The following is a 17,723-nucleotide window of genomic DNA, read 5'->3' on the forward strand; positions in this document are numbered from 1 at the left end:
GCCTCTGCCTCTGCCTCTGCCTCTGCCTCTGCCTCTGCCTCTGCCTCTGCCTCTGCCTCTGCCTCTGCCTCTGCCTCTGCCTCTGCCTCTGCCTCCTCTGCCTCTGCCTCTGCCTCCGTAGTGCTGGGATTAAAACCATTCACCACCAGCACCTGGCTAAAAGGTAGATTATTTTATATAGTTTTTATACTTAGGGCTATAAAGACGAAGAGGTAATATATAGTTAATATCAGCCTTATCTTAGTGAGGGTCTACTGCTCTGAACTGCTTAGAATGAGGGAGCAGACTGGAGCAATTTCATATTCTCTTTTATGAAACAATTATAGTTTAATTTAAATTTTTGTTTTTAACATTTATAAGTGGCTTTTGAAACTGTTTAGTGAACTCTCCTTTAAAATGTAATCAAAATGAGTCCTAAAAGTTGATTTATCTTGGGCTAGCCTCAAGGATGGTGAGTATATATGAACCTGAGATAGTATCTTGAAATGGTGGCATCACTGATAACAAGGTAACCATGGTAACATGTAAAAACATGCACTATAGGGTTTGGCACCTTCATCATATTTCTAAAATTAATTTTTAGTTGAAGTACAATGTAATGAATTTCATCATAAGATCTTCATATTTGCCATTATATAGCTTGTCTTTGTTTCCTCCCACTGTCTTCTTCTGTACCCCTCCCTCCCTCTAGCTGACTGACTCTCTTTCTTCCCCCAGTTAGTTCCCTCTTCTGCTTTTCTATTGCCTGTGTTCCTTCACCTGCTTCCAAAAGTGAGTTTTTGTCCGATGTTAAGGCACCACATGTAGTATTAAAGTATTTAAAATCCACCTTTGGTTACTGAGCTCCTGGATGAAAGACATACACAGCCTTATATTTTTCAGTAAGCCTTAATCTGCAGGATAATCCTCCACAGGCATGCTCAGAGGCTGGTGTCTCAGATGATTCTAGACTCTGTCAAGCTGACAACTTATATAACTTGCCGGGTTCTCAGAGCTACTTTTCTTCCATCCCCTCCCAAGTATCTTTGATATTTGTGTATTACTACTTATTAAGAATCTAATTTGCCAAGGTGTATTGAAACAGAGTTTATAAACTAAAATTATGTAGGTCTTACTGAAGACTAATTTTTTAAAAGAGTCTCATCGTACAATGTTCACCAGCATTGAAAAATTCCTACTATACATGCCCACATGTGGATAGACACTGCATCATTGGCATTGTCTTGAGTTGGCTGCTTTCCAACTACCCCTGGACTAATATAATTATAAAATAATACATACTGGAATATGAAGATGATCAAAAATATAAAAGGTCTTATACATTTTATACTAATTATATACTGAAGTTATCATTGTAGAGATGAGTTAAAATATTAACACCTGGCTGGAGAGATGGCTCAGAGGTTAAGAGCACTGACTGCTCTTCCAGAGGGTCTGAGTTCAATTCCCAGCAACCACATGGTGACTCACAACCATCTGTAATGGGATCCAATGTCCTCTTTTGGTGTTCTGAAGACAGTGACAGTATACTCATATATATAAAGTAAATATTTTAAAAAATATTAACACCAGTTTCTGATGTTTCTTTTAAGAAAAGAATAGCAAAAGGAAAAGACATTTTAAAATTTTTCCATCGAATAATACAAGATGAATATATGAAAGATGCAGTTTAGGGCACATTGGAGTAGGCCTATCATCTTAGCTCTCAGGAGGAAGATCATGAACCTAAGTAAACCCTTTCCTAAGTTGCCTCTTTCAGGGTAATTTATCACAAGCACAGTAAAATAAACCATGACAAAGGTCTTCAGGTCAGCCCATTGTCTGCTTAATACATTTTCATGCCTCAGATTAGGTGCACCTTATGTGTGTCGCTCACAGTAGTATCTTCCTGTGTTCCACCTTAGTGTTTTTATTTTTTTTTAAACAAGCTTTTGGAACATAACTTACTCTGTGTTGGGATGGCTGATATGATTTCACAGGTCTTTTGTTTGTTTGTTTGTTTTGGTAAGGTCATAATTTTTTATTAGATATTTTCTTCATTTACATGAAGAAAATATACCCTCCCCCTGCCCTGCTCCCCAACCCACCCACTCCTGCTTCCTGACCCTGGCATTCCCCTGTTCTGGGGCGCCTAGGGATCCATCCCATAAACAACCACCAAACCCAGACACTATTGCATATGTCAGCGAGATTTTGCTGACAGGACCCCGATAATAGCTGTCTCTTGTGAGGCTATGCCAGTGCCTGGCAAATACAGAAGTGGATGCCCACAGTCATCTATTGGATGGAACACAGGGTCCCCAATGAAGGAGCTAGAGAAAGTACCCAAGGAGCTGAAGGGGGATGCAACCCTATAGGAGAAACAACAATATGAACTAACCAGTACCCCCAGAACTTGTGTCTCTAGCTGCATATGTAGCAGAGGATGGCTTAGTCAGCCATCAATGGGAAGAGAGGCCCTTGGTCTAGCAAAGATTCTAGGCTCCACCTTAGCTTTTGAGACAGCTTTTGAGACCCTTTGAACCTGGAGCATGTCATTTCAGATGCCCTGGATGCATTTCCTCATCTCCAGCCCTGCCCCAGCTCTGGGCTTACAGGCTACACTGCCATGCCTGGTGCGTACATGGGTGCTGGATGTTTAAACTCATGTCCTCATGCTTGTGCTGCAAGCATTTTACCCACTGACTTATCCGCACAGCCCTGCAGCATGCTCTCGTCATTACACTTGTTGGGTGAGAACGGTAAGAGACAAGAGTTTAGAGATTCCAGATGGCTTTCCGAAGTAAACCAGAGTTAGGGATTTGGATTTAAGCCCTACTTACTGGAATTATGCCATCAGGCTATAGTGAGAGGCTTTATAGATGAAGTCCAATTTAGGGTATTTGGTAATATCTATTAAAACTGCAATATTCATACACACTAAACCACTATGTGTACTATTTATCTTTGGAAAAAGCACGTAAGTGTACACATTTATATTTAATATTATTTAATTTATGTTTAACTCCGGATGTTTCTCGTTGGGCTGGAGAGGTGCCTCAGCAGCTGAGAGTGCACACTGCTCTTCCAGAAGGCCTGCTTTGTTTCCCAGGCAGCTCAGTCACTATAACTGCAGCTTTGGGGATCTGATGCCTCTGTCCTCTGAGTGCATCTACATCATGTGCACATACCCACATATAGGCATAGACACATACACATAATTAAAAATAAAAGTAAAAAAAAAACACTTTAGAAAAAGATGTCTGTTACAGTGTTATTTGTGATGGTAAAAAGTTAGTAGCATGAAAAAGGCAAAGCAATGAAGTATGACAGTATGCTCCTTTAAGGCAAAGCAATGAAGTATGACAGTATACTCCTTTAAGGCAAAGCAATGAAGTATGACAGTATGCTCCTTTAAGGCAAAGCAATGAAGTATGGCAGTATGATCCTTTAAGCACACCTGCCCCCACATCCTTTTAAGGATTTGAGACATAATCAAGTCAAATTATACAGGCTAGTCTTGAACTCACTGTGTAGTCCAGGCAATCTTTGAATTCTTACACTCCTGCTTCATCTTCCACAGTAGCTCAGATTATAATTGTGGGCCACTACGTTCAGTTTGCTTGAACTAAAACTAGTTTCCTAGTATATAAACAAGAAAATATCTGGAAAAATATAGTCAAATCTATTAATAGTTGTTATCTTGATAATGGACTTTCATTTGAAATCTCTGTGTGAGGAGATGTGTGATTTTTAAACTTCTTTAAAAAATACAGTGTTAATTTACATCTGTATCCCTCTGTCTTTGGGTTCCTCATGTTACTATCAAGTGAGAATAAGTCATCGTTTATTTTCCCAGACCAAGGAATCATCTGTACTGCTTACCTTCCTTTATATTATCTTCCCATGTTTATTCATTTAACAAATGTCTGAGAGTGTAGGGCTAAGGTTGATTTGAATGTATATATGCTTGCTGAATTCTTGTAACTTATTTGTGTGTGACCTTCCCTTTTTCTAGCTCAGAGAAGATTGCACTTAGACCCTAGAGAGGCCAAGAAATTAGTCTTCAGCCCTCCCCTTTGAAGCGAGGGAAAGAGCAAAAGAGTGGCAAAAGTCTGTCTTTTCTCTGACCCTGCTTGTGAATTTCCAGTCTTGTGAATATCTGCATTTATCCCTGTTACCATATCTGAACTGTATTCCCAGAGCCAGAAACGTCTGTCCCATGGTGTAACGTGATGCCCAGGAGCTATCTAATTCCACTTTCATAGATAATGTTTCTTTTCACTCCCTTTGGAGATTTTTTTTCTAGAAAAGTAGTTTTGTTTCCCTGTCTAAAAGTAAATACAGCACTCCTCCTTCCCTTTCTTAAGGGCTCATGCCTCTCCTCCCACTAGTTCATCTTCCTTTAGCAACATATTTCTTTTGATTGAGGTTTTGTTTTGTTTTTTTAAGGATCTCTTTCTCCTCAAACCCACAGAGATCCCCCTACCTCTGCCTCTTGAATGGTGGGATTAAAAGAAGTGCACCACTATGCCCAGTAACTCCATATTTGAGTCACAAACGTCCCCTTGCTGCATCGTCCAGATCAGTTTGACGTTTGAGCTGAGCTTTCATTGCAACTGAACTTGACAGATGGCTAAGACTAATAGCTTAGCCTGTATTTGCGTATCATTTGACAATGGTAACTTCTCCTTGGAACCCTTCTTCTCTTTGCTTTTGAAACTCACTATGGGTCTCACTATGTAGACCTGGCTGGCCCTGAAACTAATATATAAACCAGGCTGGCCCCTAATTCACAGTGATCATGTCTGCCTTCTGAGTACTGGTATTAAAGGCATGTGCCAGCATGCCTGGATTATTTTGTTTCAGATACATTCTTTTCCAGACAGCATTGCAACTATACCCAGTCTCAAACAGAGTCTCCAACAGAGCTCCTTCTGTTTCCTGGTCACTCTGACCAATATGTCTTTTAAAGATGTCAAGGGAAGGTCCCAAGGCCTGACACTATTACTGATGCTGTGGAATGCTCACAAAAAGGGACCTAGCATGACCGCACTCTGGAAGATCCAACAAGCAGCTGAAAGAGTCAGAGGCAATTAGTTGCACCCAACCAATGGACAGAAGCAGCTGACCCCCTGTTGTTGAATTAGGGAAGGTTGAAAGAAGCTGAGGAGGAAGGTGATCCTGTAGGAGGTCCAGCCGTCTCAATTAATATGGGCCCCCAAGATTTTTCAAACACTGGACCACCAAACAGGCAGCATACGCCAGCTGATATGAGGTCACCAACACACATACAGCAGAGGATTGTGGGTCTGTGTTCATTCAGAGATGATGCACCTAACCCTCAGGAGACTAGAGGCCCCAGGGAGTTTAGAGGTCAGGTGGCATGGGGATGGGGACATCCATGTGGAGACAAGGAGGTGGGGAGGAATTGTGGGATGTGGAGCAGTAGGAGAGTGGACGGTGGGGGTGGGAAGGGTGGATAAAATATGGAATGTTTTAGCAGCAAATTTACAGTTGTGAAGCATGGGGTCACCACAACATGAGGAGCTGTTTTAAAGGCCACATCATTAGGAAGGCTGAGAGCCACTGCTCTAAAGGGTCATGAGTTCCAGTACAACCTGAGTTACATATCAAAACCTTGTCTCAGAAACCAAAAACACCTTGGCTGGCCAATTGGCTTAGTGGATGAAGGAGCCTACTTCCAAGTCTGACAGCCTAAGGTCCCCTGGACCACATAGTGGGAGAACGAACTGACTCCACCCGTCTGCACTGTGTGTGCACGCATGTCCACATACAAACACATGTGCACAAGCTAACTGTAATGGGATAACAGACTTAAAATATATACATTCAGGAGCTGTACTATCATGCTTGTGAATACCAGTCCTTTACTCAAATTTATTTAAACTATTTAACTATTGTGATTCAAAGTAGAGCTGAAAAATTCAAGATTTCTTCTGTCCTCAAAATTTAAAAAATCTCTTGTAAACTTTATATGACCCAGCACAGGGGAAGGCCAGGGCCAAGTAGTGGGAGTGGGTGGGTAGGGGAGCAGGGGTGGGGGGGGCGGTATAGGGAACTTTCAGGATAGNATTTGAAATGTAAATAAAGAAAATAAAAAAATTAAAAAAAAACAGAACTCAAAAAAAATTAAAAATCTCAGAATTTATTAAGAAATGTATAAAGTTTTATCTCTAAAAGTATATTTAAAAACAGTTCCCAACAAGTTATAGAAGAGCCATGTTGCAGGGGGCAGAATGGTTGATATCCATATTCCTAAGGCACCTGCTCTCCTTTCCCAACAGATCTCCTTTATTCAAACTTTAAAAATTCTACTTTATTATTAGTGTGTATGCATGCATGCATGCACATGTGTATTATGATGTTTGCACGTGTGAGGATGTGGGTGCATGTGTCCCAGGGCACACTTATTGAAGTCAGATGACAGCTTTTTGAGAGTTGATTCTCTCCCATGATGCATTCTGGGGATTGAACATACGTGTCTTCAGGCTTCCATGGCAAATGCTTTCCCCGTCTGAGCACCCTTCTCCAGTCTGATATGTCAAGTTGACATTGCCTCCTCTGCATCCCTTTGTTTCTTTGTTGTTGTTGCTGTTCATTTGTTTCTATGTGAGCTATATTATTTATTTGCCAAATTAACTTGTTCAGCAAATATTTAAAAGTACTTACTATAAAACATTTGGTTTAAGAACTAGGAATACCAAACTACATAAAAATGAACTATAGCTAGGGCATGTGGCCTAGGAAAACAAGGATAATGTGAAATTGAAGTGCAGTATGGTAAAGATTGTTGTGGTTGAGCAGTGTTATAGGCATACCTAAGAGATAGTATCTAATGCCAGGCAGGACAGGCTTCTTTTATAGAAAAGATGTCATTTGAATTGGGAATTAAAGGATGAGAAACCTCATGATGACTGTGACAGGGACAACACTTCTTTGTGAAAACAATAAGGCAGAGGAAAAAAAGTGCCCCTGTTTGAAGAAAGGTTGCTGTGCATACCCATCAAGGAGAAGTGATAGGTAGAAGGAGGTTGGAGTAATGTCTGAAGTACATTTCATCCAAGAACTTGAGACTGACTTGTAAGTACTGGGGGAGTTTAAGCAGGAGTGGCACACTAGTGAGGTTAGGGGAAGAAAATGAAAACTGTGTGAAAACATTTTAGCGGGGGGAGCTATTCTAGAAGTTTCTGCTAATGCACATAATGACTTGCTGTTGACACAGTCTCAAGTGATGATCCTGGGTATCTACTGAATTGTTAAACAGTGATGTGATTGGCCAGATTGGGGAATTATTTTATGAACAGAACTGTGGACTAGAGATGTATGATTTCTAGGTCCATTTTTGCTTACGAGCTTGTGGGCTTATACAACTTTTTTAGTTTGCTTATCTTGAAAATTGCGGCCACTGGACTGAATGGCTATAATTTTTCTATAATTGGGTGCTTCTCAACAAACAAAACCCTCAACCTTTACTGAGCCACTTTTCCTTTTAAATGGCTATAGTTTTTCCTGGGTCTTAAAGACCCACTTATAGAAGAGCCTCTTGACTGTTGGCCTGGCAGTCTCACTTTTCTCTCTCTTCAGGATCATATATTCTAATCCCAAATTCATATTTGGTGTTGTCTCCAGATTACATTTAGAATAAATTCAACCATATGCGTCTTTGGCTTTTACCTATTATCTACCAAGTAGGGTTTCTTCAAAGGTAGCTTGCTGGTTCTCATTAGGAGTAATTAATAGTTCACATCATGACTGCAAACTGTCCATCTTTGCACATTATCTTCTTCACACATAGAACATGGTGTTTTTAGGACACCCATGAACCATGTAATGGAGGAGGTGCTGGTTAGTTACTCTTCCCTTTAGAGTGTTATGCCAGGAGTCCATAAACAGCCAGCACTCCTAGTTTATTTGATGCAGCCTTGGGGTTTGTGCAGCTGGGCAGACTTTTCCTCTCTACTAAAATGTGTCAACATCAAGTTCACCCACTGCTTGTATAAACATATGACCTTTTCACCATTATTATATTCATTATTATATATCTAGGAGAAAAGGTCCATAAAGGCAAAGAAGTTCACAGGTTTTAGAAGGAGAGAGGATTGGAATCTCCTCATTGTTCCACGATACTGAGTTTGGGCAAGTCATTTTAGCTCTCTGTTTCTTCATTGTGAAATGAGAATATCTGCCTGGTAAGGATTTTGCAGGAGTATATTACAGGGTACCTAGGTATATGAAGTTCTGTGTGCAGAACTGGAATATTGGATTCTTATTGAACATGAGACATGTTAGGTGATTAATAGAAGTGTATTGAATTAATAGAAAACATTAAGCAAATGTTAGCAATTATTTAAAAATGTAAAACAGACTTATGTGATCTGTTACATTTTCCAAAATTTCAATTATAATTATTTCTTATGCAACACTGGGGATTGAGCCAAGGCCGTGTGCATTCTCAGCAAGTGCTTCATCCCTGAGCTCCATCTCCAGCCCCAGTTATTAGTATTTCTCTCCATTTCTGCTGGTAAACTAGAAAAACATAAGCATGGTGCAATTAGTGACTCTAAGATGGGACAGAAAGTTAATATAACTAAAATAGATGTAGTGGTAAGCTTTAAGAGCATATTGATTATAACAAATTATAAGATGCTACCAGACTCAACCAAATGCTACATACATGTATAAATGCTGCAATATTGTGCTTGCATGCACGAATAGGTAAATTCTATGTACGAGGTGGAAAAGCCCAGGAGGCTTGCCCTCCCTGTCCATTATATTATTTTGTTATTTCCTAATTTTATTTCAGGATTATAACTGTGATAATTGAGTATCTACCACATGGCATTTTGTTATTCTCATAGAATACATGATACCCAGCTAAAAGTTCTAGACAGATGGTTTGTATGTTAGACCTTAACTAATTAAAGGCTTTCTGTCTATGGGATTCTATTCCCCATCAGTCTTTCTGTTATCTCAGCCATCATTGACAGTGTATTTATTGCTTTAGAGGTTACATAGTATATTATATATAATGATTTAGATGACTACATAGTGGGCTATATATAATGCTTTGGGCAAGCTTTCTCCCATGTTTAAAAATTGTCTATTACAGGTAACTAGATAGGTTACTTTTGGACATACATCTTATTTTTCTTTTAAATCGCCATGGTCATTTACATGGAGGAAGTAAAATGTGTTTGTAGAACTGTTCTGTGGTTAAGGAAATTATTGTTGTAAGTAGTTGATGAGGCCTCCTTTTGTTACCTTTTCTATCTGGCTATGCCACTGTTTTTTCTACCTCACATTCTATAATTCCGAGAGCTGTTTTTTGTTCTTTTTATTACATAGTCACTCATTTCAAGAAAATCAGTGAGCTCTGTTTCTTTTGAACCCTGTGCTCTTTCTCTAGCTCATCGCATCTCTTCCAGCTGTCTCTGTTCTAGAGCTGGTGCCAGGGTTTGTTTGCAGCTTGTCCTTGCTTTGGTCTTTTCTTCATAGTTGGCTGTCTATCTCTAAAACCCTTTAAAACACCTGTCTGCTACATTCAAGATTTATAACTAATAATAATTATATAATTATTACTAATTCTTATTCATCTTATAAGGCTCAACACCATATGTTCTATAGGGGCGCCAGTTATCCTACCAGAGTTTGGGCATTTTCGGTCACCAACTCCAGTACTTGGAACAAATTTTGAATTTTGCATTTATATACAGTTAAATAATGCATGGGGGAGTGCTCAAAAATCATACTTCACTCTCTCTGGATGTTTACAGAAAAGCACCCATTTACTGAATACAGACTATATGTCAGGCAGTGTATTACATTTTGTAATACTTTTAAAAAAGTGATTGGAAGTATTGTAGACAAGGAATCTAAGACTTGAAAAAAGTGAAATAACTTTTCTGCAGTCACAGTTCGGAATAGAGCCAGGCAGATCTGTTGTCTACAGGAAGCCTTTTCTTACTAATGCACTTATTCAAACAAGCACGTATTTTAATAATTGCACTGTTTTGTTTGTTTAAACTCTGTGTGTCTCTGTGCTTTGCTATACACTCTACTCCTTTAAGATTATCTTTTAAAACCTATAGAGCTTAATTAAAAGACACTATTACATTTATTTTGGATATATTTCTTGCTGGGGATTAAAAATGTTATGGATTTTCATATTATTTTTTTATATACTTTATGCAGTTGATTTTCTTAAACCAGTTCTTGCCTAGTCATAACAGCTTTCTCTCTCTTGAATTTATTTCTGCAGAAATGCTGGTTAATGCCAAGGGTTTCTCCATTCTGCATTTGCTATTACATATAATGTTTCTCTTAAATGGCCTTGTACTGAAGGCAGCCCTGTTGCCAACAGAATCCCTCCCTTCCTCATCCCCAACTACGGATTCTGCTTGTTCAGCAGCAACAGGAGCTCTGCATTGTTTTCTTTGTTGGATGTGTGTGCTAAAGGGGACAGACAGTCCTACAGCTTAGAGAGTGTGCGCTAAACTGTGCTCAGCCTTTGTTGTATGAACGGCACCGTGTTCTCATGTTGCAGATGGCTGAGAGCTGCAAGAAGTCAGGACCATGATGGCTCAGTTTCCCACAGCGATGAATGGTATGTAACTTTGTGCATGGTAGGATGGGCTTTGTTGTGGTAGGAAGCCTATTGTTTGAAAATTTTGTAGATAAATTTGATGTTTTAAATATAAAACTTGAAGTATTGTGATTGAAAACACAGAGCATTTTAGAACATTTCATGAATCTTCTTATTAATATCATGCAGTAAATTCCATGTTTTTGTTGAAGCATGTTTGGTAGTATCTGGCATATGGCATGGTAGTATCAAACAGGTGAGAGTAACTTAAAGATATATTCTGCTTAGTGCATGAAACTGAAGGACAAAAAGCTGAGTGCCTTTAGGTGAATAATAAGTGTATTTTAGTTGTACAGATAGGTGAGGCCAACAAGATTCATTTAGTAATATAAACATAAGATTGAATTTCTCTTTATAAATATTTATATTATTTAATGTTTATACTGTCTAATTATTTGATCCAACAACCTGTGTTGACCTGGTAGAAGGAGAGAAGTGACTCCTATAAGTTGTCTTCTGGCTTGTGCTCCTTCTAGTAAAATAAATAAATGTTATTTAAAACTGTGTAAGATTAAAATAAATATTGTTTTCATTGTGGAAATGGTGTAGAATTATAGAGAGTTATACTACAGATACCGTTTAAATTAAATAATTATTATTTTTCCTTAATAAATGATATATGTGTTCAAGACAGCGATGCTCTATACAGGTTTGAGGATTATTTCTGGGCCTCATGAAAAAGCTTTTACTAAGCTTAGTTTACTTACAAACTTCAACATGCATATTAATGAGGTTTACAAATCAAAAAAACATACAAGTAGTATAATCTCATTCTTTCTTTCATTCCATAAATATTTATGTCTATTATGTAGATCATTGCATTATAAATAAAAATCATTTGAAACAAAATGTTCAATGACAAATATGCTTATGTGAATAGGTACAAATTATTAACTAGAAAGTAGTTTGAAGGCATAAAGATAATCATTTTTAATAAACTTCTGAAAATTGGTAGCAGTGAGACTGTTATCTTTGTACTTAGCCTATTGAAAATAGTTAAGTAACTTGTATGTATCTAATTCATGTCCAATTCAACATTTAAAATGATATTGAGCCGGGCAGTGGTGGCGCACGCCTTTAATCCCAGCACTTGGGAGGCAGAGGCAGGTGGATTTCTGAGTTCGAGGACAGCCAGGGCTACACAGAGAAACCTTGTCTCAAAAAAAAAAAAAGTTATTGAAAGTCACATCCATATATAATACAAAACTTGAAAAGCAATTTCTGCATCTCTAGTAAATCATTTGCCACAGTTGTTGATGCTTGAGGCTATAGAGACTTAACTTGTTAGCATACCTGGATGCCGTAGTTTGTGTTAATGCTGGGACCTTTCATCTAATTTTGCCATGTCTATTTTATCATTCTGAGGCTAACTACAAACTTTGTAGGCTCAGTGTGACATCTGTCTAGCATAGTAGCCACACCATCTACTTCAGTTGTTGCTGCATTTCATGTGCTAAAAGCCACAGGTAACTGAGGCTGCCTTATTGGACAGTGCAGAGAAAGAATATTTATATCATGTCACATGGTTCTAGTAAACAGGATTTTCCCTTGTCGTCGGTGCTTCACTTCCTTGTTCTTTTTTCTTTTAACAAGACTAGAGTGTTGGTTGTCAGTGCCTTGTGTTTTTGCAACTGTAGCTCTGCTCCTAGTCTTTTGGACTGCAGAGCTGTCCTTCCAAAGCCTTCTGAATCATGCTGCTTTGCATTCTGCTTTTCAAAGACTGAATACATTTGCAGATTGAGAGAACATGATAGATAGGCCTTCAGTGCCTATCTTCAAGGGGTTATTTCAGATACGTGTTGCTACTGGTTGATATTGCCATGTGATATAGCTTGTTTCAGCCTCAGAATTATGGGGTGCTGAAGACTGAAGAAGAGTTCTGAAACCCATCATAGCGACTTTATCCATAATCTAGTATAAAGAGAGGAAGTGATACAGAATAAAGAAACAAAAACAAAACAAACAAAAAAACAGTAGCTTTAAGATTAACACCTCCCTCCCGTTTTCTTGGAGCTTTATTACAGTACTATTCCAACCATATAGCTAGGAGCTGCTGAGCTAGGTGTTGATTGTGTGCAGTCAGATACAGCACTGCACTGTACTTGAAAAAACCAGGTTTTTATTTTATTTTTTTATTGGATATTTTCTTTATCAATTTGTTTCAAGTGTTATCCCTTTTCCAGGTCTTCCTCCCCCCCAAAGAAAACCCTATCCCATTCCCCCTTCCCCTGCTTCTGTGAGGGTATTCCCCTACCAACCCACCCACTCCTGATTCTCTGCCCTGGCATTCTCCAACCTTCACAGAACCAAGGGCCTCTCCTCCCATTGATGCCTGACAAGGCCATCCTCTGCTACATATGCAGCTGTAGCCATGGGTCCCTCCATGTGTACTCTTTGGTTGGTGGTTTAGTCCCTGGGAGCTCTGGGAGGGTTGGTTGATTGAAATTGTTGCAAACCCCCTCAGCTCCTTCAGTCCTTTCTCTAATTCCCCCATTGGGGATCCCATGCTCAGTCCAATGGTTGGCTGTGAGCATCTGCCTCTGGCAGAACCTCTCAGGAGACAGCTATATCAGGCTCCTGTCAAAACCCGGGTTTTTAATAAGTGAAGTTCCCACAACTTAGACTACAGGTTGGTTTAAAACAGTATAACTAGGGCTGGCAAAATGACTTAGCCGGTAAGAGCACTGACTGTTCTTCTGAAGGTCCTGAGTTCAAATCCCAGCAACCACATAGTGGCTCACAACTACCTGTAATGAGATCTGATGCCCTCTTCTGGTGTGGCTGAAGACAGCTACAATGTACTTAATTGTAATAATAAATAAATCTTTTTTAAAAAAGAAGATTATAACCATGTTATTTTAGAGATTTAAATTAGTGTTAGACCAGTATACATTATTTATCTTAAGTGTTATTTGTTTAAATTTGTTTTAAATATTATTTAAATTGGAGACAAATATCAATGCAGACTATAATATTTAGTTTTTATTGTATATAAATATAGCATGTTTGGATTATTTACATTTAGAATTGTAATATTGATGTGGTATCTAGATGTGTTCTTTATTTCTGTTTGTATATTTATAGATATGTGTAGCTACACATGTGAAAACAGGGATGATAGATATTACTGACTAGTTGATCCTTTATAATTGAGAACTTTCCTTTTTCATTGGTTTTGTGAGTGTGCTTAAGAGAGCCAGTAGCAAGAAGAGAATGAGGAACAGAGATTCTTCTGAAAATCCATCCTCACTTTAGTGATGAATTGGGGGTTAAATGTGTAGTGAGAATTTTGGTTTCTTTAAAAAATCACAGAAATAAGGAATGTACTTTAACTTTCATCCCAGGAGTGGAGACAGGGGGCTGCTTTGGACTGTCTGCAGCAGCTGACTATGATTTTCCTTGCTCTAACAGGAGTGTGATTTTTGACAGGTGCAGATGGTTTCTGTGAGTGTGTTACGTTTGGAATCCTGGGAACTTCTCTGAGGGTATATAAATGCTAGGGCCCTAGAGGAGCAGTTGGGTTGTTGGTTGGTTGCTGTTGGTAGCAGCTTGTTAAAGTAGTCATGTTCAAAGAGGAAACAACAAGAATTGAATATTCTCATAGCAAGATCAAATTTGCCGCAAGGAACTTGATGTCCCTAGTCAACAAGAAGTACTCTAACAATAACATCACCCCCTTTCCTACCCTTGACTTTATTCCAGGATCTCTTTCCTCTCTATCCTTTTTTCTCTCCCACCTATTGTTAGGAGGTTGAAAGGGTAGAAGAAACAGTGTGAAAGAAAGAAGAGGTAGGAAAAGACAGTTCCAGAAACAGAATTCGATTATCAGACAATGGAGAGGTCATTATTTTTTAGTGGAAATATTGGACAACAACCTCCCCACCCCCCAGCCACCTTGTTATACTGTCTTTCCATAAAGCTCACAAAACCAGACTAAGATAGGGAAGTTTTTTCCACTTCAGGTGAGGAATACCAAATAGCTCTTTTGAAAGATTCTTTTAGTGCTATATTATAAGTAAGAAAGTTAGAATTGGATCTTGTATCCTGGGTCTCTCAGAGACCAGTCCTTGCAGGAGAGTGCAAGGACTGAAGAAGCAACAGAGCTTCTTCAATAGGGTCCCTTCAGGCCTTCATTTTCAGCCAGGAAACCGAGCTGAGACCCAGACCTCTGGGCACCTTCCCCGCCAGTGGAGAGTCAGCCTCAAGGGAGGGCTCTGACCCCAGGACTCAGCCAGGAAACGGAGCTGAGACCCAGACCTCTGTGCACCTTCCCCGGCAGAGGAGAGTCAGCCTCAAGGGAGGGCTCTGACCCTGGGACTCAGGTGAGATCACTATCTTGTATCCCAGGTCTCTTAGAGACCAGTCTGTGCAGGAGAGCGTGTGGGTCACAGAAACCACAGAGCTTCTCGGACAGGGTCCCTTCAGGCCTTCATCCTCAGCCAGGAGGCAGAGCTGAGACCCAGACCTCTGTGCACCTTCCCTGCCAGAGGAGAGCTTGTCTGCAGAGAGTGCTCTGACCACTGGGACTCAGGAGAGAGTTGGACTCCCAGGACTGCTGACAGAGGCTAACAGAATCACAGGAGGAACAAGCTCCATCCAGAGACAGCTAGAACATCTAACATCAGAGATTACCAGATGGCGAAAGGCAAACGTAAGAATCTTACTAACAGAAACCACACGATCATTTCATTAGATGCTTAGAATTATGCTGAGAAAGCATTTGACAAAGTCCAACACCCATTCATGGTAAAAGTCTTGGAAACATCAGGAATTCAAGGCCCATACCTAAACATAATAAAAGCAATATACAGCAAACTAAATGGAGAGAAGCTGGAAGCAATCCCACTAAAATTAGGGATTAGACAAGGCTGTCCACTTTCTCCCTACCTATTCAATATAGTACTTGAAGTTCTAGCCAGAGGAATTCGACAACAAACTGCTTGTGGACGTTGTACATCGTGGTGCGCACTAGGCTCCGCACCACGATGTACAACGTGCTGGAAGCAATCCCACTAAAATTAGGGATTAGACAAGGCTGTCCACTTTCTCCCTACCTATTCAATATAGTACTTGAAGTTCTAGCCAGAGGAATTCGACAACAAACTGCTTGTGGACGTTGTACATCGTGGTGCGGAGCCTAGTGCGCACCACGATGTACAACGTCCACAAGCAGAGATTCTACCTCACACCAGTCAGAATGGCTAAGATCAAAAATTCAGGTGACAGCAGATGCTGGTGAGGATGTGGAGAAAGAGGAACACTCCTCCATTGCTGGTGATATTGCAAGCTTGTTCAACCACTCTGGAAATCAGTCTGGCAGTTCCTCAGAAAACTGGACACAGTACTACCGGAAGATCCAACAATTCCTCTCCTGGATGTATACCCAGAAGATGTTCCAACTTTTAACAAGGTTACATGCTCCACTATGTACATAGCAGCCTTATTTATAATAGCCAGAAGCTGGAAAGAACTCAGATCCTCTCAACAGAGGAATGGATACAGAAAATGTGGTACATTTACGCAATAGAGTACTACTCAGCTATTAAAAACAATGAATTTATGAATTTCTTAGGCAAATGNATGGATCTGGAGGATATTATCCTGAGTGAGGTAACCCAATCACAAAAGAAGTCACTAGATATGAACTCACTGATTAGGGGATATTAGCCCAGAATACCCAAGGTAGAATTTGCAAAACAGATGAAACTCAAGAAGAAGGAAGACCAAAGTGTGGATACTTCGTTCCTTCTTAGAATGAGGAACAAAATACCCATGGAAGGAGTTACAGAGACAAAGTTCAGAGCTGAGATGGAAGGAAGGACTGTCCAGAGACTGCCTCACCCAGGGATCCATCCCATAAACAACCACCAAACACAGACACTGTTGCATATGCCAGCAGGATTTTGCTGACAGGACCCTGATATAGCTCTCTTGTGATGCTATGTCAGTGCCTGGTAAATACAGAATTGGATGCTTACAGTCATCTATTGGATGGAACACAAGGCCCCCAATTTAGGAGCTAGAGAAATTACCCAAGGAGCTGAAGGGGTCTGCAACCCTATAGGTGGAACAACAATATGAACTAACCAGTACCCCACAGAGCTTGTGTCTCTAACTGCATCTGTAGCAGAGGATGGCCTAGTAGGCCATCAGTGGGAGGAGAGGCCCTTGGCCTTACGAAGATTATATGCCCCAGTACAGGAGAATGCCAGGGTCAGGAAGTGGGAGTGGGTGGGTTGGGGAGCAAGGCAAGGGAAGTGTATAGGGAACTTTCGGGATAGCATTTGAAATGTAAATGAAGAAAATATCTAATAAAAAATTTTGAAAAAAAGAGAAAGAATTATATCAACTATTTAAAAATTGGCTTTGAATCACATATATTTCTGAATTTTTTTATTTTGAAGTTATCTCATTTCCAGAAAATTCTTGGTATGTTAATTAAATTAATTTTGTTTCGAAAGTTATTTGAACATGATTTAAGTAATTTTGTGTCCTAACTTATTGAACATTTCTATTTACATATAATGTTAATAATAATAAAAGTGACTGTTGCTTGTGGAATCTTAAATATTAAGACTGTGAACACCTTTAAAAGGGGTTCATGGATTCATTTTTGTTTCCCTTGCATGTTTATTGAATAAGTGAATATGCAGGGGTCATGATCACTACTTGGAGTCATAAAGAATTAAACAACTATACAGAGAGACCTTGTCTCGAAAAACCAAAAAAAAAAAAAAAAAAAAAGAATTAAACAAATATTAATAGGCTTGTTGAGTTTGCTACCCTGAAGACAAGCACCCAGGAAGATTTGAAAAGATAATGAGTACAAAAGAGCACTCTAGCCAGGCATGATGGTGCACACCTTTAATCTCAGGCAGGGACTCTGCTGAGTTTGATGCTGTGTGGTTTATACAGGAAGTTCCAGGCCAACCTGGGCTACACAATGAGACCATTATTTTTGTCCATTTTTAATTATTTTTTTTTAGGTTACCATACAAAGTAGTGATGTTTGTAAAAATGGAATTTTCATACATGTATTTCAATACCCTTTGTTTTGTTATTCTAAGCCGTTATTTTA

General features: G+C 39.4%; 1 protein-coding gene across 4 annotated transcripts in view; it reads left to right on the plus strand.

Annotated features, from left to right (window-relative positions):
- Positions 1–17,723, plus strand: part of Itsn2 (intersectin 2) — a 117,374-nt gene that overhangs the window by 10,156 nt on the left and 89,495 nt on the right. For all 4 annotated transcript variants that reach the window (XM_029541104.1, XM_021202787.2, XM_029541105.1 and 1 more), the window contains exon 2: positions 10,547–10,606. In XM_029541104.1, the coding sequence (XP_029396964.1) occupies positions 10,576–10,606 (31 nt within the window). In that variant the 5' untranslated portion in view covers positions 10,547–10,575. The remainder of the gene's footprint in view (positions 1–10,546; positions 10,607–17,723) is intronic.

Source organism: Mus pahari, chromosome 7, assembly GCF_900095145.1.
Source record: "Mus pahari chromosome 7, PAHARI_EIJ_v1.1, whole genome shotgun sequence".
Classification (NCBI taxonomy): Eukaryota; Metazoa; Chordata; class Mammalia; order Rodentia; family Muridae; genus Mus; species Mus pahari.